This window comes from Microplitis mediator, chromosome 5 (genome assembly GCF_029852145.1).
Source record: "Microplitis mediator isolate UGA2020A chromosome 5, iyMicMedi2.1, whole genome shotgun sequence".
NCBI classification, from domain to species: domain Eukaryota; kingdom Metazoa; phylum Arthropoda; class Insecta; order Hymenoptera; family Braconidae; genus Microplitis; species Microplitis mediator.
In genome coordinates this window covers 16889428-16915869 of record NC_079973.1, presented here as the reverse complement: position 1 = coordinate 16915869, position 26442 = coordinate 16889428, and the positions used below count along the sequence as shown (strand labels likewise).

Sequence of the window (26442 nt, the reverse complement as noted above, 5' to 3'; positions counted from 1 at the left end):
TCAAAGCTACTGATCTTTCAGTAAATTTTGTAACTACTGAAAAAATAAGTAACATTTTTACTGATTTAACTTAAGAGAGTCAGGACGTTCTAAAAAATTCAAATTTTTTTATTACGAGTATTAAAAACTTGTGATTCAATAAATTAAAAAAAAATCAAAACTTACTTGCTTAGTAAATATTTTTCTTTATATATGTTGCAAATAAAATTGAACTTATTTATCACTTATAAACAATAACACAAACTCCTAATTAACCTCAAACTTCAGTTTTCAATGTACGCTTAGAGTAATGTTAGCAGACAAGGTACCCAGTAAACACATTGACGTAAATTTGACGTCAGAGTGACGTTACGCTATGTCATCATTTACGTAAGATATAAGTCACGAATGAGTCAGGTGTGACTCATTATATCCCACTTTTTTACGTAAGATTATGATGTGAAACTAATGACGTATGCATGATGTAAATGTGATGTCTGTGTGACCTTCTATGATGTCAATATGACATATGGGTGATGTCAAAATTATCAATTCGGAAAAAAAATTTTGAAAAAGAAAAAAATAAAATGAAATACCGAATTTTTGATTTGATTATTACCGCGCGAACGCATTGTGAATTCTGAAACAAGATAACGTTAAATGATGAAAAAATCCTGGGCGTCTGCTGGGTTCGAACACGGCTCCTCTTGGCTGGTAGTCCTGAACGTTGCTCACTGGTCCACATCACGAGAGTTCAAATCTCGTGCTTAATTGATGTATTTAGAGTGAAATGCCGGAAAAGACAGAGTTAATAAGTTTTCGTGATGGATTTTCACAAAATTTAAAAAACTCCATGAACTTATATGAAATTTTATAGAAGCAATATTTGTCGACCTTGATGATAATTGTATAAAATTTCATTAAGTTTCATAAAATTTTTTAATTTTTCGTTGTGATGTGAAATTTAAAAAATCTTATATAAAATTTTGCGAAACATTAAATAATTTCACAAAATCGTATGAAATTCAATCGATTAAAAAATTGTGATACTAAACTTTAAAATCATAATAGCAAAAGAGTTCAAACTGTCGTTACATTTTCTTTGTCATCCTAAATGATATTTTCGATATATCATTTAAAAAAATAAAGTTAATTTTTTTATGCTCACGCTAATGTTTTAATCTAAAACGTCTGAATGATCTATTATCGAGTTTATCGATTACTTTGACCTAAAAAATGTTCGACGTGTCATTGTTATTTTTACACATTTACACATGTTTGAAAATTCATTCTATGATTGTTTTATTTCAATAAATAGATGATAAAAAACTATGACTCGGACATTACATCAGCATTGCGTAAAATACTGACTTGTCACTGATGTAAAGATATGATTTAAGAGTGACATCCACATTACGTATAACCGTGACTTTGCTACTGACATAAATGTATGATTTTAAAATTACGTCATTATGATATACGGATAATGACTTTATTACTACATAACAATGTGATGTAGATTCTATGTCAAACGTACGTAATACATGAGTCATAACTGTGACATCGTACAAGAGTCATGCTTACATCAATATGATGTCACAAGCTCTACATCATATTAAAGTCATGTAGAACGTCAGATTGACATCAAATTTACATCAGATGTCGTGACATTGCTATGACCTACGTATGACGTCAAAATAAGGTCATGTGTTCACTGGGATAGTTTTAAGTTTAGAATCCAAGCTTAGAACTTATCTTATCATACGCGTGGAAAAAGAGCTAACAGCAAGGTATATTTGAAGGTTAGTTACACTCTAAAGACTTGTCATAGAATTCATTCTAAGAACAACCTAGAATAAAGCTTACAAAACACGACTTAGATGTTAAGCTAAAATAAAGCTATTTTGAAGTTTCAAACTTGTCCGACTAAGACAATTTTCTACCTGGGATATTGTTTTAACTTTTTATAAAATTGATTAAATTAAAAAGACAGATAAAATTCTATATTCGGATATTTTTAAAATTGATGAATTCAAGATCAATGGAATATGCATATCTATCCAAATTTTAATAATTATTAATACTATTCGAATTGTTGTTTTCCGATTGAATCCGATTAAAACTGATTGAGAATCTTCTATCGGATTCAACCGGCAAATAATCGTGAAAAAATGATTATTTTACGATTGAATCTGATTGAAATTTATCTATCGGAATAAATTGGATTCAATCGAAAAATAATTAAAAAATGAATTATTATTTTCTAATTAAATCCAATTGAAACTGATTGAAACATTTCAATCGGATTCAATCAAATTCAATTGGGATATAATCGAGAAATAAATTTTGATTTTCCGATTGAATCTGATTAAATCTGATTGAATTTTTTTCAATCAGTTTCAATCGGATTCAATATGATTGAAATATTTCAATCAGTTTCAATCAGATTCAATCGGATTCAATCGGAGTTTTTAATCAGGTTATAACCTACGCTGTTACTGTCTTTTCGCCCGCTGTTATAGATGGCGCGCGAGTAATCCCAGCACGGCAGAAATGTTAGACATTCTGCCGTAAACTCGAAGTCGAAAGTACGTACTTTCGTCCGGGCATGATGAAAAAAAATTTTCTTCACAACTTTTGTTCTGAGGACTTCCAAAATTTTTTTGTGCATACTCGGTGTAAACTCTGTGTATATTGTGCGCATATACACCGTGTAAATTCAGTGTAAACTTTGAGTGTATTTGATGTATACTCAATATGCGCCGAGTATACACCAAATAAACCCCTAACTTACACTGACACTAGGTATATATCGAGTTTACACTGTTTACACGGTGTATATGGATCCGCTAGGGAATTGTTAATAAAAATATTTTTGCTATAGTAAGTGGAATTGGATGATAATAATTACAAATGAATATTGTAGAAATATATTATAATTACTTAGAATCACAGCTTATTCTTGCATTCGGTACTTGTGGTAAGCTTTCACAAATTTCATTATAAAATTGACATTGTGAGCCCATAAAATCTTTCGGGCATCGACATTGATGTGGAGCGAAACAATAACCACCATTTTGACATTCCGGAACACAAATCGCTAAAGATATAAAAGTTAATTAATTCAATACATTATAGATTTAATTTTAATAAATTCGGATGATTCAATGTCACGTCACGCGAAAAAAATTAAAAGCAATTTTTTCGGTATAACTTAATATATTATTGAACATTAAGTATGAAAATTTTGAAAAAAATTTACTACATAAGTTTCATTAATTTTTTTTAAACGTTTTATTTTACCCAGCATTTTTGTTTCCAATAACTAGTGATGTTTCCTAAGAACTCAAAACGTTGAGATTGTGAATTCGATTTTTGAATATCAGATCAATTACTTTCCTATATTACTTTTTTTTAACTTCCCGCTAAAAAAATTGCAAATTTTCAAAAAAAGGAAAGTTATTTGTTTCGGTCTGATTTTCGAAAATCGAGTTTTCATCGGATGCCGACGTTTCGAGGTTCTAGAAAGCTATTCTGACTATTTCCGGATGGACGTCCGTATGTATGTATAGGTGTGTGTGTGTGTGTGTGTGTAAATTTTCTTTGTTCGACGATATCTTTGGAACGAAGCAACCGATTTGAACGTTCTTGGTGGCAATCAAAAGGGCTCACCAAGACTTAAAATTAATTAGATTGAGGAGTCGATCGGTTATATAGTTTACAAGTTATACGAAAAATAAAATCACAATTTTTTTTTTAGGTTTTTTGCGTATAACTCATAAGCCACTTGCCCGATTCGCCTCAAGGTATTCAGTTATAAGTCTTGGTGAGCTTTTTCGATTGCCATCAAGAACGCATGAATCGGTTCGTTCGTTTCGAGGATATCGTCGGACAAAAATTATTTTTTTTCAGTGAAATTTGTGTTTTCTCAGAGAGTAAAGTAGGACGGGCCCAGGCTTGGCCAAACTATGTAGAACCTTGGGCCAAGATTGTAAGCCAGCCTTGGTAGAAGTCTGGAATGATAACACTGGGCCAGTCCTGGTTGCTAGTCTTGGCCCATGCTTGGTTGCCAGACCTGTCCCATACATTGACGAAACAGATAAATTTAATAAAAAAAAAATTTTATTTTTATTAACCTCGTAGAGTTCATCATGATCATCAACGTTTAAACTATCTGAGGGGGGCAAGTGATGTAAAAAAAATTCGGTGAAAATTCTGCTAGGCTCTAGGCGCGAACTACCATCCTTCTGATTGCTGGGTCTGAACAGAGTAGCTACTGGATGAACCTACTAATGTTGAACTGACACTTTTATATGATCTACTTAATCATTCTACTGAAACCACTCGGTTTGATGAAATATAACGAGCGATTTAATTAATATTTTCAATTGAGAAAAAAAATTAAATAATTTCGTAACATATTTATTATAATTACATGATTTTTTAAAAATAAAACTTATTACATTTAATTGATTATTTATCCAGAACCTAGTTGAATTACTTCGCTCTACCACCATTATTAAAAATTACATTTATTATAAAAATTTATGACTTATTTCTTAATTGAATTTTTATAAGTAAAATTATATAATTACGGTTGTTGATTGCAAATAATAACGGACTGACAAATATTTCAATTATTAGTTGTAAATAATTTTAATCGGAACGTTAATATTTTTATTAACTATAACTTATTTTTATTCAAAAATAAATAATTATTAATGAAAAAAACCATAATAATAAGTTAATTGCAAAATTAATAAGAAAACCTGGGTTAGCCAGTTCTGGCCCAAGTATGGGTAACCATAGGTACAGCCGAACTTGGGTAATCCTACATTGGCCCAAGTCTGGGCTGCCATTGGACTGCTAAGGCAGGGGCACCCACACGGAAAAAAAAATTCCAGTTAAATTTACGATGCTCACATCCTAATTTGTCCTATTAATTATTGTAGTGGTGGGACTATACCTTTAAAATCATAATTTTTACGATGTAGCATTGGAAATTTTATTTAAGGAGGGTCTATAGTAATTTTTGTCTGTTTTTAGCTCAAACTAAACCTCTAAACGCAAAACTAAGAACGAGGCTCGATGCATTACTCTTTAAACTAGCAGTCTACGTTTTGATTTTTGAAAAATATTCATTTGTTTAAGAGAAAAACGTAGACAAAGTTTCCATTTACTGCGCAAGTGCAACAAGGATAGTTCCGTTTGTTGAGTTAAGTATGATAGAGAAAAAAGTTCAGACCCCTCTTAAGAAATAATACTTCAGACAAATAACACAAAGTTCTTAAGCTCTTTAGTATAAATTACGATGTGAATATCGTAAGATTCGAAGAGAAATTTTAAATAAAATAATAAAATAATAACCGTTCGGCAGTTGGATTCAAATCGAGTCCTTTCGAATGCAAACTGACCGACGCCTTAGACCACTCAGCCACAGAAGAACCCACTAGTCTACATGGTTTTAAAGATCCTTATAAACGATTTAAATAAACAGTTATAAGTCACGAGAGCGTCTCTTACGGAACATGTAGTTACTATTTAAAAACTACGATGCAACACCGTAATGTGATTCGAATGGAAGACGTCGAGCGGTCAACACGCGTGTGAACCCTTAAAGTGCAGTCTTATCATAACATTCCAGAATAAAGCTTATATTGAATCAATTAAAAATGTTCAAATCTCCCGCGTTCTTATTATCATTTCTCACTGCTAATATATGATCGACAGTACAGTCGATCAGTCATCAATCATAGGCGGCTCCGCTAGTCGCATTCTCATTGCAAAGACCGCTCGAGTGGGGATGATGAAGACGGAAGCCATCTCACTTTCTTTTTAACGCTCTCTCTCATTCTTATAGTTTTTAGTTATTCGTTGCAGACGCATCGTGCTTTCTATAAATCTCTCAGTTTATCAGTAATCAAGTGTGCTCTTATTAAATAAATAGTGAAATATTGCTTATAATAATTCAAAGTAATTATTAGTTATATATCATTTTTGCTCTCATTATTAATCTCAGTGCTTTTTCAATTAAATTCATTCTCACCGCGTGCACCGGCTTTGTTCGCGCTTAGACGCCATCTTGGCCACGTGTTGCACGCGCGCATAAATTACTTAAAATAAATACTAAAGACGATCAAATATTAATATTCTCATGCAATTAAAATCACAGTTAATGGACATAGTGTAAATAAATTGTTTATAGTGTTAATTATTGCCAAAATCTGTGTTAAATAACATTATTCGCTACCTGCCAATTTACACACACCAGATCCTCTCATCCTCTCACTCTATAATTAATTAGTTATTAATTATTTAAACAAAAAAGCAAACAATAAAAAGTGCATTTATAATGCTATAGAATAAAGCATAAAAAGCTATCAATTACAGGACATAAAACCCTGTACAATTCTTAACCTAAAAACCAAAACAAACAACGAAGAACGATGCTGAATCCGGAGATCAAAAACTCGCTGAAACGGAGAGCAGATATAACAAATCAAGACACGAAGGATAATGGAAATAACGACCTGTACAACAAAAAATCGCATCTAACCAGAAACAGGTACGGAACTCGCAGCAGAGCATCATTCATTGTTTTCATTACTTACAGATCAAATGTCAAAATAAATAACGAAGAAATGACACTCCAAAAAACAAAAAACATCGGAAACCTGCATCCGATGGACGTTGAGCAATGTTTGATAGACAAGGACCCGAACATTAAATGAGTCGACAGAAAAGGGGCAAATTTGATACAGATAACTTATGACAAAGCGTATGACGCAAACAGCATGGTAATGAACCAATTCCAAAAAATCCCCAAAAAGTGGTTAGCATATATACCACACGGTAAGAAATATTTTCCGGATATCACTATGCCAGTATGGGCGTGAACGCCATACTGTATGGTATCGAAGATTTTTATAGGTTATAAACTTGTATGCATACATGATTCAATCATTGCGGGAATAGTAACATTGGCAATAGTTGTCGTGGACGCCGCAATGTCAGTATGGCCGTCAGGCCCATACTGCATTGCCGTATCAACAATGCTTCTGGCCGATAAACCTAGTCTAGCGACATCTATATAGTTTTGGTGGTAATACGATATTATACATTGACTGACACGCCAGAAATTTTGGCGGGAAAAACTAGTAGCATTGTGCCCTCGGCATTGTAGTATGGGTCTCAGGGCCATGCTGTTTCGCCGTGCCTGCTATGCATACGTGTGAGCAATACAATAGCTCCAGTACTATACAGTATAGTAAATAACGCCATACTTCTGGGACTCGCTACAATACTGTCTTGGAATATTTTACATACTATTTTAGTATCTGTCTTGAAACCATACCAGCATGGTGTTGAGCGCCATAAAACTTTAAAAATAGCAGCAATAAACACAAACTCAATAATTAAGCACCAAAGAAGATATCACTTATTCAAGCTTATAAAAGAAAACAATTTAGACATCACTCTAGTATCGGAAACAAAACTAAGCCTTAAGCACAAGATAAAAATAGACGGACACAAAATAATTAGAACCGACAGACCTTGCCCAAACCGCGGAGGCGGAAATGCAATAGTCATCAACGAATAAATAGAACACACAATAGTAACACACCCCAAATCTACAAACAACTCAATATTAGAATATACTTTAATAAAAATAAAATTAAATAACAATAAATTTCTAATCACAGGAAGCATATATGCCATCTCAAAAACAGACACAAATCAAATATTTCTACACGAGATCTCCACTCTATTCACAAGCTTGGACCTGAACAATAACAACACATATTATCTGATAGCCGGCGACTTCAACGCTAGGCACATGGAGTGGGGAGATAGAATAACAAAAGCCAGAGGCAGATGGTTAATTAACTGGGAGAAAGAAAACTCAATTAATTACAGAACAAAAATCTACCTGTCTTGAGAACCAACATTCACACCAACGCAATCTATCCTAGACATCTGCATTGCTGATGCAAGACTAAAACTCATAAACCTTTAAAATAACAAACTTGGCATACTGTCGTATGACAGTGATCACAAAGCCATAATAATGGAGATTGACCTACAGGACATCTCTTGGAAAGCAAAGCAAGAAGAAACCACAAACACGCCAATGTACAGGAAAACGAACTGGAAAAAATTCAAAAAGACCTTAAACGACAACTACACACTGGAAATACTGAATGACAGAAACTTAGAAGTACAAGAAATAGATGAATTTATTTCAAAAATTAGTGACATCATAAGTGAGACAATAGAAAAAATAGTTCCAAAAAGCATTTTCAAAAGCAACAACAATTATTATATCACTAACAAAATAGAAAATCTCCATCATGAAAAATCATTTTTACTAACTAAATTACATCAAACTCAGAAGACCGACCCACACAATAAAGGACTACTGAGCAACATTAAGCAGCTAATAGAAGATACAAGAAACAAAATTCAAAATGAAATAAAGACAAATATGGAAAATCACTGAGAAAAAATATGCAAAAAAATAAATCACCGTGACCACGCCAAATTCTTTCCCATAATCAACAAGGTATTTAGGCCAAAAAAACGTAAGGACATGCCAAACCTCAACATTAAAGAAGAAGGCGCACATTTAATAGACAGATGTAACATTAATAAAGAAAAACTAAGCAAAGTAAACAGCGAATATATCATAGAAGAAGAAATTGACAAAATTAACGTAATTGGAGCCTATTACGAGTGCATAAACTCTCCAAGACACCTCAACTTCAACATGAGCCTGAAAGTAGCTGTAGATAAAAAAGTAACAGAGTTCAAAAACAAACTGGAAACTTACACAACTGAAAACAAAACCATCACTGAATTCACACATATTAACAGAGCCTACTCACCAACCAACACCAACATTGACGACTACTTCTGCACGGTGAATAAAATACAATACATATTAAAAAGACTTCCAAATAAAACATCATCGGGCACGGACAACATTCCTAACGTTGTACTGAAGCATCTACCACCGATAATTGTCAGGGACCACACTACAATATTTAACAACTATTTGAACAGAAAATACTTCCCAGACACTTGGAAGACATCCAAAATCATTCCCATTCTGAAAAATGGAAAGCCCGAAAACTCACCGTCGAGATTCAGGCCGATAAGTCTCACTCCAACCATAAGCAAAGTTTACGAAGCAATAATAGACGACGCCATAACAACACACAGCGAGGCCAAAAAAGTAATTCCTCATAATCAATTTGGTTTCCTCAACCAACACTCTACGATACACGCCATCAACAAACTGTTATCGGACGTAAACTACCATCTAGCCAACGACGGCTTAATTGGAGCGACACTCATCGACCTGAAAAAGGCATTTGACACTGTCTGGCTTGATGGACTGATATATATTCTTATAGAAAACGAATACCCAGAACACCTAATAGGCTTAATATGGAGAATGATAAGTAACAGATCTTTTTATACCTGGAACGACAATAAAACTTCTACAGTGAAATTCAAGATCAAAGAAGGGTTACAGCAAGGCACAGTGAACTCGCCAACTCTCTTCAACATCTTCACGAGCCACATCCTCAATGCATTCAAGCTAAACAGAGACAACAACACCTACTCTCTAGCGTATGCGGATGATTTAATCATATATGTAGCCGCGAAATACCCAAGAAACGCCAAAGAGCTTCTTGAACCACTTGTAAATAAAATCTACAACTACTACGCTAGATGGAACTTGAGAGTCAGCCCAGGTAAATGTGAAACTATTGTATTTAGAAAACCTGCCAGATTTGTCACCAAGGCAAAAAAAAACAAACGGTAGTTTCATCATTGAAACTTTCCACCCGGTTTCTAGAGAAAAAATTAAAATCCCAACAAAAAACACGGTCAAATACCTGGGTTTGCACATCGACCACCTAGCCAAATGTACAAAACACAGAGACCACCAGCTGACAAAAGTAAGGAGATACCTTGGCAGACTCTTTCACAACAGCAACATCAGCTCCAGAGCAAAAATAATATGTTACCAGCTACTGATTTGGCGTGGAATGCCCCATATATATTTGTTAATTAATGTATATGGGGCATTCCACGCCAAATCGACCACGTTCGACCCCGACCCCTTTTGATTTGGCTGAAAAATTTTGAAATTGAAATAGCGATGTGCGTGAGATTTATTTTTCGAAAGCCTATGACTTGGTCAAAAATAAACCGAATGGCAATTTTTTTTTCATTTTCTTCGTTTTCACGTGTAGTTTTTGAAAAAAATTACAGGGAAATTATGTATAGGTATCTTCAATTTTTTTTCAATTTAAAAAAAAAAATTAAATTTTTTCGGAGATTACCACTTTCAATTAATTTTTTCGTCTCAATTTTTCAAAAACTGAAGTCGTCAAAAATTTTCAGAGTAATGTTTTGTAAAATAAGCCCATTTGGGCAAAAATTTATTCTTTAATTGATCAGAAAAAATAGAAGGAAAAGTCAGCCCACTATGGGATTGGCGGGAAAAATCGCAGAATAAATTGAAATTTTTTTTGAGAAAATAAAAAAAAAAATAAAAAATGGCGAATTTCAAGAAAATCATAGTTTCTCTCAAAAAAGCCGAAAATTTCATAGAGTTTAACATCTTAAAATTTCTTTGTATATTTTTCTGAAAAATACATTCAAAGACAAAAATTTTGAAAAAAAAAATGTCCTAATTGGTCAATTTTTGAAGAAGCTATAGCTATTTAAAAAAATAAATGCCTTATTTTTGAAAAACTCATAACTTTTTTTGGGCTGGTCAAAAAAATTTGAAAATTTCCTGAAAAATGATTTTAATGGGGTAGAAAAGGAAAAAAAATTTTCAGCCAAATCGAATTGGGTCCGAGTCAAAAGTGGTCGATTTGGCGTGGAATGTCCCATATATAGTCGATGTTTTATAATTTAAATGTGATAAGTAAATAGAAAAAAAATAATTAATAAACAAATGAGATCTGAATTATTATTTAATTTAAAATTGAATTACTAATAAATAAATTGCAAAAATTAAAAGATATATTTATATTTATATTTAGACTTGGTTAGTTGAGCGGAATCGTGACGGTTGTACTTAGAAATACAAGATAGAAAAGTTAGTGTAATAGAGGAGATACATCAAATCAAAATAAAGAAAGTAAGCAAAGTGGTGAAGGAAAGCGTGGGAAGTGAATGTGATAATAATTTTGATTGGGGAACAAACAAAAAGAATAAAATTTAGCATAAAAGTGTTGTTGGCAAAACTAAGGTTAGTTTGCAACAAGACAAAGATGGGGAAATCGCAAAAGCAATTATACAGAGAGAAGAAATCGTCGGTCGGCAAAGAGGGAACCGGCAAAACCACGACAAGACCTGGTAGACCGACGCTAGAGGCGCTGAGGCTGAAAGAGGCGGAGAAGGCAAATAAAATTAAAGATTTTATGCAGCGAGCAGAGAAAGATGCAGGTGGGGGGAGGGAGATAAATTCAAAAATGATGAGATGTTGGAGCAAATTCTACATGAGGTAAAGGGAATTAAGAAAACAATGGAAGAAAATAAAGAAGAGATTAAAGGAGAAATAGAGAAAGTAAAGGAAAATATAAGGATGAGAGATGAAGAATGGAAACGGGAAAAAGAGGAATTGTTCAGGGTGGTCGAATCATTAGAGGAAAGGGTGAATAAAATTGAACTTGAAGAGGTGAACAATGACGGTCACGCAAGATACGGCAGTGAGCAGAGGGAGGAAAGATTCAGATTAGAAGAAGAGGAAATTCGACGTAAACAAAAATTAATCGAGAAGGAGGTTGAAAGAATGAAGAGGATTATGGAGTCGCAGGAAAAAAAAGAAAGAAAGAATAACATAGTTATTCGAGGCTTAGACGTCAATGATGCAAAAGTGAGTGAAGAAACGGAAGAGTTCCTAAAGGAAAATTTAGATGTTGGTGTCAAATTGCGTGCGGCATTCAAACAGGGAAAAGAAGATAAAAAGCTCATTGTTGCAAAGTTAAGTTGTTGGGAAGATAAGGAGGAAATAATGAAAAAGAAAAGCCAACTAAAGGGAAGAAAGATTTATATTGCACACGACTTGACGAGAGAAGAGAGGGAAGTGCAAAGGGAGATAGGAGAATGGGCCCAGCAAGAAAGACAGACAAATAACAACGTGAAAACTGGGTACAACAAAGTGTGTATAAACGGAAAGTGGATGAAATGGAAGGAGATCAAAGAGGGGAGGGGAGGAAAAAATCTTCAAAAAAGCCTGGTGAGCGAAAAGGAGGGTGCTAAGGTAGTCTTTTGGAATGTTGCAGGTATGGGGAGGAAAGACAAAAACTTCTGGGAGTTTATCAGGAGAAATGAGTTTATAGGACTCACAGAAACACGGATTGAAGAAAAAGGGTGGAAGAAAATGGAAAAAAGACTACCTAGCGAGTTTATCTGGAAATGCCAGTTTGCGAAGAGGGAAAAAGGCCGAGGCAGAGCCAGTGGGGGAATTTTAACCTGGGTAAGAAAAGAACTGGGTGAGGAAGATGACGATATGGGCAATGTTGAAGGCGCACAAGGCAGAAGAATGATAATAGAAGGAGATAAACGGCAAATCTGGACTATATATAACAAAGGCAAGTTAAAGTTAAGTTTGAAGAAAATAAGTGAAGAAATAGAGAAGGAAAACGTGATAATAGGAGAGGACCTGAATGCAAGGACAGGAAACCGTGGAAGCTGGTATGTAGGGGAAGAAGAGGTGAAAAATAGGAGGTCTAAAGACAAGAAATGTGATGCGGAAGGAGCACAGTTGATAGCAGCGACGGAAGAAGAAGGATGGTGTATACTAAACGGAGTAATGGCGGGTGATAGAGAGGGAGAGTTTACATATATATCGAAGAGAGGACAATCGGTAATAGACTATGCAATAGTAAACTGGGAAAGCATAGAAAAAATTAGAGATTTTAAGGTGAAGAGAAGGATAGAATCGGACCATATGCCGATTGTGTGCGAGTAGAGAAAAGGATATAAAAAGAAGAACCTGGAGGTAAAAAGTGAATTTAGAGAAAAAATTATATGGAATGAGGAGAGTAAAACTAAATATCAGCTTGCTACAATAAACGCGAATTTTGGGGAAGAGACGACAGAAGGAAGGTGGGAAGAGATAAAGAAAGTAATAAACGAAAATATGCACAAAGAGTTATGGAGATGCAAACAGACAAAAATGGGGTACAAGAAATGGTGGGATAAGGAATGTAAAAGGAAAAAGAGGTGCGTGAGCGGATGCCTCAAAAGATGGAAAAAGGGTATAGACGAAAAGGAAAGATACTTAGTGGAAAGGAAAGAACTTAAAAAGCTGTGCAAAGAAAAAGAGCAGAGGATGATTGAAAGGGAGTATGATGAAATAAGAAAAGCGCGAACTGAAAAAGAAGTATGGAAATACATAAACAAATACAGAAAGGAACACGTGCCAATAAATAAAGAAATAAAAATGGGAGATTGGAAAGAATATTTCATGGATTTGCTAGGTGGAGCAGAAGAGAAGGTAGTGGGAGATTGGAGCAGGATGAGAGTTGCAGAAGAAGAAGACAGAGAAAAAGTCGAGGATAAGCTGACAGACGAGGAAATCAGGCGTCAAATCAGGAAACTGAAAAAAGAAAAGGCAACAGGAGAAGATGATGAAGCCTGGCAATTTATGCAGGGTAAAACAGAGCAAGAGGTCTGTGACATGATGAGAAGGGTTTGGAGTGGCGAGGGCTTCCCAGAGGACTGGAAAGTGGGGCTAATTTCTCCAATTTACAAAAAGGGAGAGAGAGACAAAGTGAATAGTTACAGAGGAATTTCGTTACTCAGCACCGACTATAAGATATACGCTATGGTGATAAATGAAAGGCTAAAGGAGGAGATAGACAGAAAGAAGGTGCTGCCAGATACTCAAGCAGGATTTAGAAAAGGGAGAGGGACGATTGACAACATTTATATCTTGCAGCACGTAATCGAGAAGGAGCTAGCAAAAGAAAAAGGAAAGCTCTTCACGTTTTTTGTGGACCTGAAAGCGGCATTCGATAAAGTAGACAGAAAGATATTGTGGGAAGCGATGGAGAAGCTAGGAATGTCCAAAGCTCATTGATAGGATAAAAAGGATTTACGAAGAAACGAAATGCAAAGTCAAAGTAGGAGAAGACAAATCAGAAGAGTTCTGGACAAAAGAGGGGGTCAGGCAAGGATGCCCATTGAGCCCAACACTATTCACCCTGTTAATGGCGGATCTAGGGAAGGAACTGGGAAAAGGACAGACAGGAGGGGTAGTGGTGGGAAAGGAAAAATTTTGGTGTCTGGAGTATGCAGATGATATTGTATTGTTGGAAACAAGCGAAGGAGAAATTAAAAGAAATGATGAAAAGATTGGAAAAATACTTAGACAAAAAGAGGCTGATCTTGAGTGAAAGTAAGTCCAAGATAATGGTATGCAGAAAAGCAGGAGGAAGAAAGAAGAAGTCAGATTGGCGTTGGAAAGGTAAAGAAATTGAAGAAGTGAGCGAGTTTTCATACCTTGGTTATGGTTTCGTAAGCAGTGAGAGCTGTCAAGGTCAGATTAACAACTTAGTGAAGAAGGCAACTATTGTGTGCAAAAGCACATGGAGCATAGGGGAAAGAATCTTTAGAGATGACTATCGCAGGAGAATGAAAATGTTTGATAGCCTCGTGGTGAGTGTCATGGCATATGGAGCAGAGATATGGGGGTGGAAGGAACGCACAGCACTTGAGAAAATACAACGGAAATACATAAAATGGTCGTTGGGGCTTGAACAAAGTACGCCAGATTGTATTGTGTACGAAGAAACGAAAAGGGAGAAATTGTGGCTGAGGCTAGCAAAGAAAGCGGTAGACTTCGAGGAGAAAATACTCAAGAGGGAACAGGGGATCGTTAAAGAGTGTGTGGAAGAAAGAAGAAGAGGCAAAGGAAATAAAAATAATCTAGAAGATAGAATGGAATCTTTTAAAGAATGTGGGTATAGCCAAGAGGAAATAGATAAACTGAGAGAAGAAGGAGTAGGAATAGGAGCAGAATTAAGAGAAAGAGGATACGAGGTCCAGAGACAACTTCAGGTAGAGAGGATACAAACGCTAAAAAATAAGAGATAGCAGGAAATCTATACGGGATCCAACGCGAGATACCTAGAGCAAAGAGGGGTGGGAGGCAGCCAAAAGATTCTGGCTAGAGCAAGATGTGGTAGCGCAGAAGAAGGAAAAAAGGTTTGGCTAAAAGAAGAAGAGAAAAAGTGTAAAATTTGTGGGGGAGGAAAAGATGTTTATGAGGACTGGCTAGAAGAATGCAGAGAGGTTGAAAGAACGGAAATGAATCTGAACGAGCTCCTGAGCGATAGTGGGGATGAGAGAGCAATAAAATGGCTAAGGGAAATTGAAAAGAATAAGAGGGGGAAGAAAGACAAAGATAAGTGAGGGAGAGGAAAATCTACCAAAGAGTCAAATAGTATTTAATGGAAGAAAGAAGAAGAAAATCTGTTCCGTCGAGAACGGAAGTCCTAAAATGAATTGTCAGCATAATAATATTTGAAATTTAAATATTTAAACCGGTCTCCATCTAGCGGTGCTAAAATGCATCCCGTCGCCAACTCGGGTAAACATAGCGTCGGTTTCTCAGTACATCTTCGTTGCACTCACGCCTTCAGCATATCTCTGTCGTTTGGGTGTCTGATTTTTCCGTTCCGTCGAAACGACGACCCGGCGTCACCGCGTTTTTTTCGTCAGTTGACCACAAGTCTTCATACTGTACACACTTGCTGTGAACATTCTATCCGCTAAATTGCCAAGCCAATATTAATATTAACAATAATTGTTAATTAATTGATTATCAATTACGATTTCGTGCCATCGTGCCAAGATAAGTATTAATTAATACGGTTTCATAATGTAAGAAGCGACCATATTGCCCCGGACACGTAGGCTGCTGGACAGCCTGGCTGTGACGTCAAACCCACCCCCATCACGTGATGTCTCCGTTACCCCCACAGGTCAAGGGACCCGAGGGCCTCAGAAGGCAGAGGCAGAGGGATTACAATTGTACTGGACGGTTGAGCGGTCACATCGTCGAATATATATAGATATACCTACTTACTTTCGTTGAATATTGTCGGGTTTAAGCTTGTATAATAAATACTTCTTTGGTTTAAGCCTTGCGTTAGTTATTTCTTACAATAATTTTTGCTAATTATTTTGTTGAGTTTCAATAATATTTCGGGAATTGAATAAAGACCGAATGTTTTATTACGTCGTAGTAAAAACAAGCCGGGACTTGTTGCGCGTGGGTCTCACCCATTAAATCTCGAATACTTAGTCGTGTTACTATTAATTATTCAATAGGATTGAAGTTGATATTTAATATTAATATTCATATTAATATCAAATAATAACCGCTTCGAATAATATTGAATAGTTAATAATTATTAACTTGCATTAAATTCAGTCAATTCATCGATTTATTCGTTTACATCTTAAATACTAATTACCTTGCAGTGATTAAACATAAATAATTGTTATACATACGTGATAATCATAATCCAGACAAAATTAAATTTGATATTTGTCCGCGCCTTAATTATTCTCATCGCACTTGCCGTTGTCATATAGATAGCATATCTAACCTCATTTATACAATAGCCGCATGGCTAAAGGCGTCTAACAATTTAATTGATATTTAACTTCAATTTAAACAGTTTTCATTCAAATTAACGACTAGTCACGTCATATTGTCTTTGGAATATCCCATTACAATTTTGACATTTCAATTCATATCGCCGATCTGATCAATCGGTAACATCGCTTCAGCGCATTGAAAGCTTTCACTCATTCGCTCGCTCTCTAGTACCAAGTACTATTTAACTGTCCCGCAGTGGACTCTCTATCATCGCATACACAGACGTGTATATTCTGATACAATTTCATAACAAATTCCGACGATTTAACATCGCATAGACGTCAACTATATTTGAACTCTCGTGCATATCATCACGATACACACTCACACACACACACACATACACACACACACACACACACACACACACATCTCTACATTTCATTTTGTGTCAATTGTTCAACGAGTTACCCTCATTATCATAGCTCAATCTTCTTAATCTTTCTCATTGTACTTCTTCAAAGGGTTTTATGCCGTAGTGCTTTCCCTAACTTTTTTGGGTCAAAATGTATTCTTCATTTTTGATATACCCAAACCACGACTTTCATTGAATAATACCTATTCATCCTATCCATCCTCATAATTATTCAATTTAAAAAACTAGATCATTAATTCAATTTCATTTGCAGGTAAATTTAGATTTAGAATATAAAATAAAAATAAAAATAAAGGGAACATTTTCCCACAAACAAAATCTAAAGGAATTTAATTCAATAGATTATGTTAGTAGTTAAACTTATTGTGTTAATTAAGTAAAAGCAAAAGATTATTATTTGTTATGTTATCTTCTTAAAATATTAAAATATTAAAATTTTCTATGTGAAAAAGTTTGATTTAATTTAATTTAATTTAATATAATATATATGTAATAACCTATGTAATAACCAGTCCTATTTCAAAGCCACCAGGCTGAAATATAAATGATAAATAAAAAAAAATATTTATATTTAAAATTTATTTAGACTATAACTAACTAATAAATCAGTTTTATAAATGATTTTATTTAATCAAAGTTATTTGCTTATCATTTATTTATGAATGATAAAAGTTTTTAAATATCTTATATAATTTTCAATGTGCGTGAAGTCAGATAGGGCTCAGAACGATACCGTATAGATCTCAGAGCTATCCACCATATTGTTGTCAGAACGATACAGTAGATCGTTGCAGTAACAATCTAGTAGATAACTATAGCGTATTGTTACTGTAACTATACAGTATACTTCTGAGAACAATATTTTTTTCTCCGTGAAGGACTACTACAACTACAAGCATTCACCGACTTAGACAGAATAGGAATTATCCAAGACAGCAACAATAGCCCAATATTCTACCATAAAAGCAGACACAAAAGCAACAAAACAATAGACTTAGATAATTTCAAAAATAAAATAAACAAAGACTTCACTGCAATACCGAAACGAGACAAAACAGATTTCCACGGGCTGGACACTGACAAATACTGGTGGTCAGATAAAAATTCAGATGAAATAAAAAAGTTAAAAAATAAACACAGAGTCCAAAGACAACAAATAGTATATAATATTAATATTATTATAATAAATCATGTAAATATGTAAATATGTAAATACCCTGATCAAAAGAAACGATTCGAAACGATTTGCAATGTTAAATGCCCATAAGAAGGGCGATTCAAAAGTATTCAAAGTATTCAAAAGCATTCAAAATTTTTTTCAAAAGTAATTCGAAGTTAAAATTAGATTGACGATAAATTTTTACATTTTTCAAATTTTTTGACGCAACCATCAACGTTATCCGAAAATTTTAGAGGACATTTTTTGTAGAGCATTTTATTTCCTATAACTTATCTTGGAGAAAATTTTCGATATTTCTCATAGGTCGTAAGTTATGCGCAATTAACTGAAAATTTAGTAGAATTAATTTTAATCAACAAAATTTAGATTATTTAAGAAAATTTTCAGTTAATTGCAAATAACATACGACTTATGAGATCGTTGCGTCAAAAAATTTAAAAAATTCAAAAATTTATCATCAATCTAACTTTATTTTCGAATTACTTTTGAAGAAATAAAAATATCAAAAAATTATAAGAGACCTTTTTTGTAAAGCGTCAAATTTCCCATAAGAATATGTCTTGAACATTCAAAAGTATTGGTCCCACCGTGAGCTAGAAAATTCCAAACCTTAAAAAATAAATTTTCCCATGTTATTTAAACGGGAAATAGAAAATTGCGATGCGGCAGTTGTTAATATTAATATTAAGAGCTCAAACTTTCACTGTATTGTTTTTTCGTCATTTCCAACAATATTTTCGATATAATGAAGAAAAAAAAATTAGTCGTTTTTTTTGAATCAGTCTAGTATGTATATAAATTTTTTTAGTTCATAAGTTCAATTCTAAAAGAGCAATAAACTAGGGTTTTTTTTATGCACTCCACATTTTTCCCAAACAGCTAAAGAAAACAAAAGAATGATTAGAATAACAAAAAACTCAATCTACAAAAATTATTAAATAACAATAACAACTCAAAGGAACAAACAGGATTCGAGCAGCCGCACACGACGGCCAGTAAATCACCTTTAATTTAAAAAAAATGGGTTTTGTACTTAGTTTATTTATCCTAAAAAAATGTATGTATCTAATTGGAAAATAAATAAACTTTAAGAAAAAAAAAAATCGGAGGTCGCTGGCCGTTAGGCGCGGATTGAAGATCTAGTGATCGGTGAAATGGGAATTTTACCGATCACTAGAGCCTCACCCAAACCAAACTGTACTGGCAATGGTTTTCTCTGTGGTTTCCCTTGCCCCTATACTCCCACAGCCAAGGTGAGGGGTAGGGTATCACCGTAATGGCACAGTACAGTATAAGCACAAGTCGGGCCACAGCCGCACAATGAAAGCAGATAAAGAAAGGAAGCAGTTGCGATGTAAAGGCAATTGTGTAAAAGGCCGTAAATGTGGCTATAGACTGGAACAATTAAAAAAAAAAAAAAAACTTACAAAAAATTTTAATGAAATCAAACTTATTCAATATCCAGAATTTTTTTTTTTTTTTTACATTTTTCAGGGGGTACCCTATTTTACTCGCAAAAATGAAATTTTTTTTTATGACCATTGAAAATTTTGTCTATTTTCTTCGAATTTCTAATATTTTTTATAATAATTTGTTATAAGCTTTATAAATTTGTGTGAAATTTGATCAAACTTTAAAAAATGCTACCCCACACTAGATGCAATAGTGACATCAAATTCTCTGAAGTTTTATAAAATGTTATAAAATTTTATAAAATTTCATACGATTCTATAAAATTTTATCTATGTATTCCTTCCCTTTTAAGATATTACTTTATAAAATTGTATGAAATTGTATAAGATTGTATAAAATTTTATACAATTTTATAAAATGTTATACAATTTTATAAAATTACATTTATTTTTTACGTTCCTCACTCAAATCTTACTTCATAAAATTCTATAAAATTGTATGAATTTTTATAAAATTTTGCTGTGAAATCGTATAAAATCTTACAAAATTTCATACAATTTTATAGAATTTTATAAAATTTTATAAAAACATTAATTCTCGGGTAGTATTCTACAGAATTAAAAAATTTGAATACGATCCGAATCATATTATATCCGAAAAAGATAATCGAATTAAGACATTATTTCGGGATTAAAAATTAGTAAATAGAAACAGAATTTCAAACACTGTTTCAATTTTTTATATCTGAATTACATAATAAAAAGAAGTCATTATTTTAGGTTTAAAAAGTATTAAACAGAAACCAAAATTTTAAATACTGGTTAAATCCTTTTATATCCTAAAAGATAATGAACTGAAAACATACTTTCAGGATTAAAAAGTATTCAACCGAAACAAAAACTTAAAATACTGGTTGAATCCTTTAGTATCCTAAAAAGATAATAGAATGGAGACTTTCTTTCAGCATTAAAAAGTATTCAATAGAAACAATAATTTTAAATACTAGTTGAATCCTTTTATATCCTAACAAGATGATAAAATGAAGACATTATTTTAGGATTAAAAAGTATTCAATAGAATCAGAAAATCTAAATGCTAGTTTGATTCTGTCATATCCTACTACTCCTTTCGACCATTTTTGTATTAAAAAGTATTTAATATGATCAATCGTGAATTATGAAACAGGATTTACAGTATTCAGTAGAATTTGAAAGTATTAACATTTCAATCCTTTTTAATCCTATCGAATTCCTTTTTTAAATCAGGGAGGGTGAGGATAACTGGATCTTTCCGAAGCAATACACACTAGGTGCATGGCTAAACACCAGTTGGCCAGGTTAAGAACAACAAACGAGCTCAGTCCCTACACAACAGGAAGAACACAGATCGCACCTTCGCCAGACAGGAAGAAACTCAGTGAATCACTTACTCAAAACTAAAAGAAAGAAAGGGAAAATAAACAACAATCTAATGTATGACATAGTCTACTACGAAAACACACAGTACAGAAGACTTGGATACAAGCCAAACTTTCACAAATCTAAACACAATAAGCATGGGTTCTACACAAACACCAAACGAACAAATAGTCTCAGGGTACCTGATATATGTATATACACCTGAAGGCCTACAACAATCAAACATAATAGCATTAGAACACAGCCAACTTTCTCAAAGAGCAACACCATTTGAAGAATCAACAAACCTGAACCAAAATGTTAACAACCAAATACATCACCAAACAAAGAGAACAAATCAAGCCCACAACAACAACAACACAAACGAAAATAAGGAGAACACCTCCGGAAAAATACAAATGATTCAATAATGACTCAAGACCACAAAATCTGAACATCGCTCAGTGGAACTGAAAGGGCTTGAGAAACAAATCACACCTAATACCAAGCATCAGTGTAAAGAATGACATTCTCCTGATATCAGAAACATGGCTACTACTACTACTACATGGCTAACTACTGACGCTAAATATGGTATAACTAAAATGAATCTCATCAGAAGAGACAGAGTAAACAGAACAGGAGGAGGAGTAGCAATAGCTATAAAAAAAGGCATAGCATACTGTTCGAAAGTAAGTCATTAACTTTGCGTGGACCATGGAGATAGACCGCTCGCTCTCAGCACTCCGAAGCATGGCAGTTGCAAAAACGAGCTTCTCCCGCCTCAATCGAGACGTCTCATCGGCAAATTCTTAACTTTTCTCCTTCTCAAAATCCAGCCATCTCATTGGAGTGCAGATACCGATTTTCCCCACTCCACGGAGAACATTCTAGAACCCGAATCTTGGGTATAAAATAAGGGGATCCGAGAGCGGCAGCGCATTAATTCCTGACCAGTCATACGGAACGGGACTCTCTTTAGATAGCGAGCAAGGCTATCAGCGACTAACCAATAAATCCTACTCAAGCGAGCGAGGCTTGAATAGTCTACAGATATCTCTCAACAACCATCAGTTCTTTTGAGAACTAACTTTTAAGTTGGCTTAGTTCTTCTCAGAGCTAGTCAACTCGACCTTTAGTTTCACGTACTAAACTTTCTCTACTCAATAGCTCTTCTCGGGGCTATCGTTGGCTTAGTTCTTGTCAACCAGACCTCTAGGTCTAACGTAAGACATCTCAGCAACAGTTCTTCTCAGGACCCTTATCGAAACCTTCACGTCATAACGTAACAAACTCAAACAGTCTTTTTCAAGGCCACCACAAATTTATAATGTAAAGATTCACTTCCATACACAAACTATCTTACTGGCAGACTCCTCATTGAACACATACGATGAAGTAACGTTGGACGACACAATAGTAAGCAATGAAGAATTTGAAGCCGTTGCAGTTCAAATAAAACTTCAAGAAAAAAAGCTATTTTTGATAAGTATATACAGAACACCAAATGCAAGAACAAAAAATCGGTCTATCGGTTGACCCTGCGGGCCAGCCCTGAAACTTCCCGCTATTTTCGAGCTCTTTGAGCTTGAAAACCTTGTTGCGAATACGTTTTAGAGCTCTTCGAGCTAGAAAATACTTTTGGATGCCGTTGTTTTCGAAAAAAACGTTTCGAACGAATCGACCGATTGAGACGTTTGAGGTGGCAATCGACGAGGTTTATTGAATTCTAGAGCTGATCAAATTCTGGAATTGATCGGGTGAGTCGCTTCGAAGACAATCGAAGAAAACCGTTTTTCACCATTTCTTTCTCGATCGATTTCTCTCGGACGAATCGACCGATTGAGATGGCTAAAGCGGCAATCGACGCGTTTTATTGAATTCTGGTGCTGATTAGCTTTTAGAATTGATCGATCTAGCCATTTTTGAGAAATTTGAAAAAAACTGGGAAAATTTTTTTTTTTTTGTATTCCTTCTATGTCTTAGCGTCCACTTGATAGATCGATTTGAAATTTTCAGAAATGTTGACGGCCAACAAACTCTTTTGATTGCCGCCTCAAACATCTTAATCGGCCAGTTCATTAAAAAGATATTAAGAGTTTACATCCACACACACACACACACACACACACACACACACACACACACACACACACACACACACACACACACACACACACACACACACACACACACACACACACACACACACACACACACACACACACACATACACATACATACATACACACACACACACACACACACACACACACACACACACACACACACACACACACACATATATATATATATATATACAGACACTCGGACATCCTTCTGAAAATAGTCAGAAAAGCTTCCTAGGACCTCAAAACGTCGACATCTAATGAAAACTCGATTTTCGAAAATCGGGGTGAAACCAATAACTTCCCGAATTTTTGAAAATTAACAATTTTCTTAGCGGGAAGTTAAAAAAGATTCGTGGAAAAAACTCCTTAAAGAGGTACTCAATAAAAGCAACAACAACCACATTATAATTGGTGGAGACTTAAACACTCACAATGTCCAATGGGACAGCACTAGCCCATCAGAAATAGATTAGATTAGATTAGATAATAATTTTTATTGTTCAGAGTAAGTTGAACAAAACATATTGGTTAACATTAATGAGAATAATAGCAAATAATTATACAGCAAGTAAATAGCATAGATTATTCTGTAAATGTGATAAGTATAAAGTAACAATAGTAATATAAATGTAGTAATATGAATGTAAGAAACAATAAGATTAACTAAAACGCAGTGGTCATCAGTCAAGTCATCCTGGAATGCTGGAACGCAGAAGCCAAGAGTTAAGCTTAGCTTTGAACACTGCAGAGCTGCGAGTGAGCCTTAAGTCATCTGGTAAGCTGTTCCACAGGTAAGGGCCAGCAACAGCAAATGCCGCTTTGTAGGCCATTGTGCGATGGTTCGGTACCGCAAGTAATGCTGCTGAGCTGGTACTTCGAAGTGGCCAAGTAGTCGTATGCAACGAGATTAGCTCAGCTAAATAGGCTGGACAGTGATAGAGCAGAGCGTTACGTGTCGCAATGACGACGGCACGATCCCTAACCTGACCGACCGTCAACCACCCCAGATCAATTCTAGCCTGTGAGATTGGCGAGTCCTATGGCAAGCCAAGCACACATCTTACTCCTTTGTTGATCAGCCTTTGTAGTTTGGTGTTCAAGATAGTACCCAGACCTAGTAACACAGCTGAGCGATAGTTGACGTGCGGAAATATGAAGGCATTGACTAGAGTTTTACGCATGCTGAGATCTGTGGAACGACGTAGACTATATAAACTGTAGAGAGCAGAGTTTACCTTCGCAGTAGTATGTTTCACATGCTCTTCGAGAGTTAACTTCGAGTCAATGTGGACACCAAGGTTACGGACGGAGGAGACGAACGAGATGCTGATACCATCACAACCCAGTATCAGCTCAGAGGTGTTGATTGCATTGACAAGAGGCTTGGACCCCAAGATAATGGCCTTGGTCTTACTTAGGTTTAGTTGCAATTTGTTCGAGTCAGCCCACTGCTTAATGTGAGTTATGTCCTCATTAATTCTCCTTGTACACTCCTCAATTTCATGCGGGTAGCAGGCTATGTAGATTTGCAAGTCATCAGCATAGAGTAATCTCTTGCAGTACCGAATACTCACACCAATATCATTGATATAGAGCGAAAAAAGCAGAAGGCCCAGAATAGACCCTTGAGGGACGCCAATATTGGTGTGAAGCCAGTCCGTGAGATTTCCATCAGGATCCTTGACAGCCTGTGACCTACCAGTCAGGTACGATGTCATCCAGTCAGCAGCAGATCCAGAGAACCCGACTTCCACGAGTTCACGCATCAGCAACACAGGATCAACTGTATCGAAGGCTTTAGAGAAGTCAACGAGAACAAGGACGGTGATCATCCGCCTGTCCATACTGAATCTCACATCATTTAGCAGCTTAAGTAAGGCAGTCTGCATACTATGTCTAGCGCGAAATCCACACTGTAATGGATCTAGCAGGTTATGGTCGTCTAAATAGGCCGTTAATTGATTACACACAATTCTCTCGAGTAATGTCCCCAATACTGGAAGTAAAGCAATTGGTCGGTAGTCGCTGACGCTGGCAGGAGTGGGCACTTTATTAACAGAGATGATAATGGCCTGCTTCCAAACGTCAAGAAAGACTCCATCACGCAGAGATGCATTATAAAGATGCTTTACATGGTCCTGAATCAGGGGTAGGTGTGATGACAGCATTCTCCTTGAGAGCCCATCCGCACCAACAGCGTCGGTTCTTAGTGTTGAGAAAGCCCTGAGTACATCGGTGGTAGATATTTCACTGAAGCAGAACACGGTTTGCGTACCCAATTCGACGGCTGGGGGCAAGTGAAGGTGTTGCGCAGTAGCTTGCGAGACAGCCACAAACGCTTTGTTGAGCAGTGCCGCGTCCACAGCCAGTGCCCAAGTACCACCATCCTTCAATAGCCCAAGTTTCTGCAGCTCACGCCACATGTCACCACATGTAAGTCCTTTAAGTCTAGAGGAGTAACACTTATTCCTGGCTAGGTTAAGATTGTTGCGAAGCAGATTCCTTTCAAAGCGATATTACAGGAAGTCAGAGAATCTTCTATTACGCTGATAGCGTTTGTACAGCACACGGATACGGTGTTCAGAGTCTCTTAGCTCACTTGTAAGCCAGAGAGCAATTACGGGTGAATTTACAGTAATAGCGCGAACAGGAGCGTGTGTGTCCACATGTGAGATAAGCTGGTTAGTAAGTTGTGCTGCGAAGTGGTCGACAGTAAGCCCAGACGATTGACTCCATGACCTGTCCATATTCTTTAGTGAGAAAATGGCATTAGTTGAAAACAGGTTATCGAGCTTTCGAGTCAAAATCGTTTTAGCCGATGGCGCAATAGCGTCGAGCTGCATTACCACTGATAGAAGATGATGCCCAGCACCCAGAGGGCGCTCAGATTTGCCCCAAAAGACTATGAGGTCAGACTCATCTACCATGCAAAGATCTAACCAGGTCTGAGAACGCTTGGTGGTATGGGAATAACCATGTTGCACAAGCCTAAGTGAGTTTGCGTTCATGAAGGATTTAATGTAATCAGCACCATAACCAGGAAGCAATTGGTCTGCGTTCAAATCCCCAAGAATGAGTTTCTGACTAAAACCTTCCCTAGCTGAAGCAATGGTAGTCGCCAGATCGTTGGGTAAAGTGAAGGGAGCATGAGGTGGCCGATACACGACCGCAACAAATACTGGTTGAGTCCCTTTTATGTGCAGTTTTGCTAGCAAGTATTTCGAGGTACCTGGTTGACTATTCCAGACTATCGGTGGCTTGAG

At 35.5% G+C, this 26442-nt stretch overlaps 1 protein-coding gene across 2 annotated transcripts in view; it reads right to left on the bottom strand.

Moving 5' to 3' along the window:
- The window catches only part of LOC130667607 (hemocytin-like), a 67823-nt gene that overhangs the window by 28447 nt on the left and 12934 nt on the right, over positions 1-26442 (bottom strand). For both annotated transcript variants that reach the window (XM_057469284.1, XM_057469285.1), the window contains exon 4: positions 2923-3079. In XM_057469284.1, coding sequence (XP_057325267.1) covers positions 2923-3079 — 157 coding nt within the window. The remainder of the gene's footprint in view (positions 1-2922; positions 3080-26442) is intronic.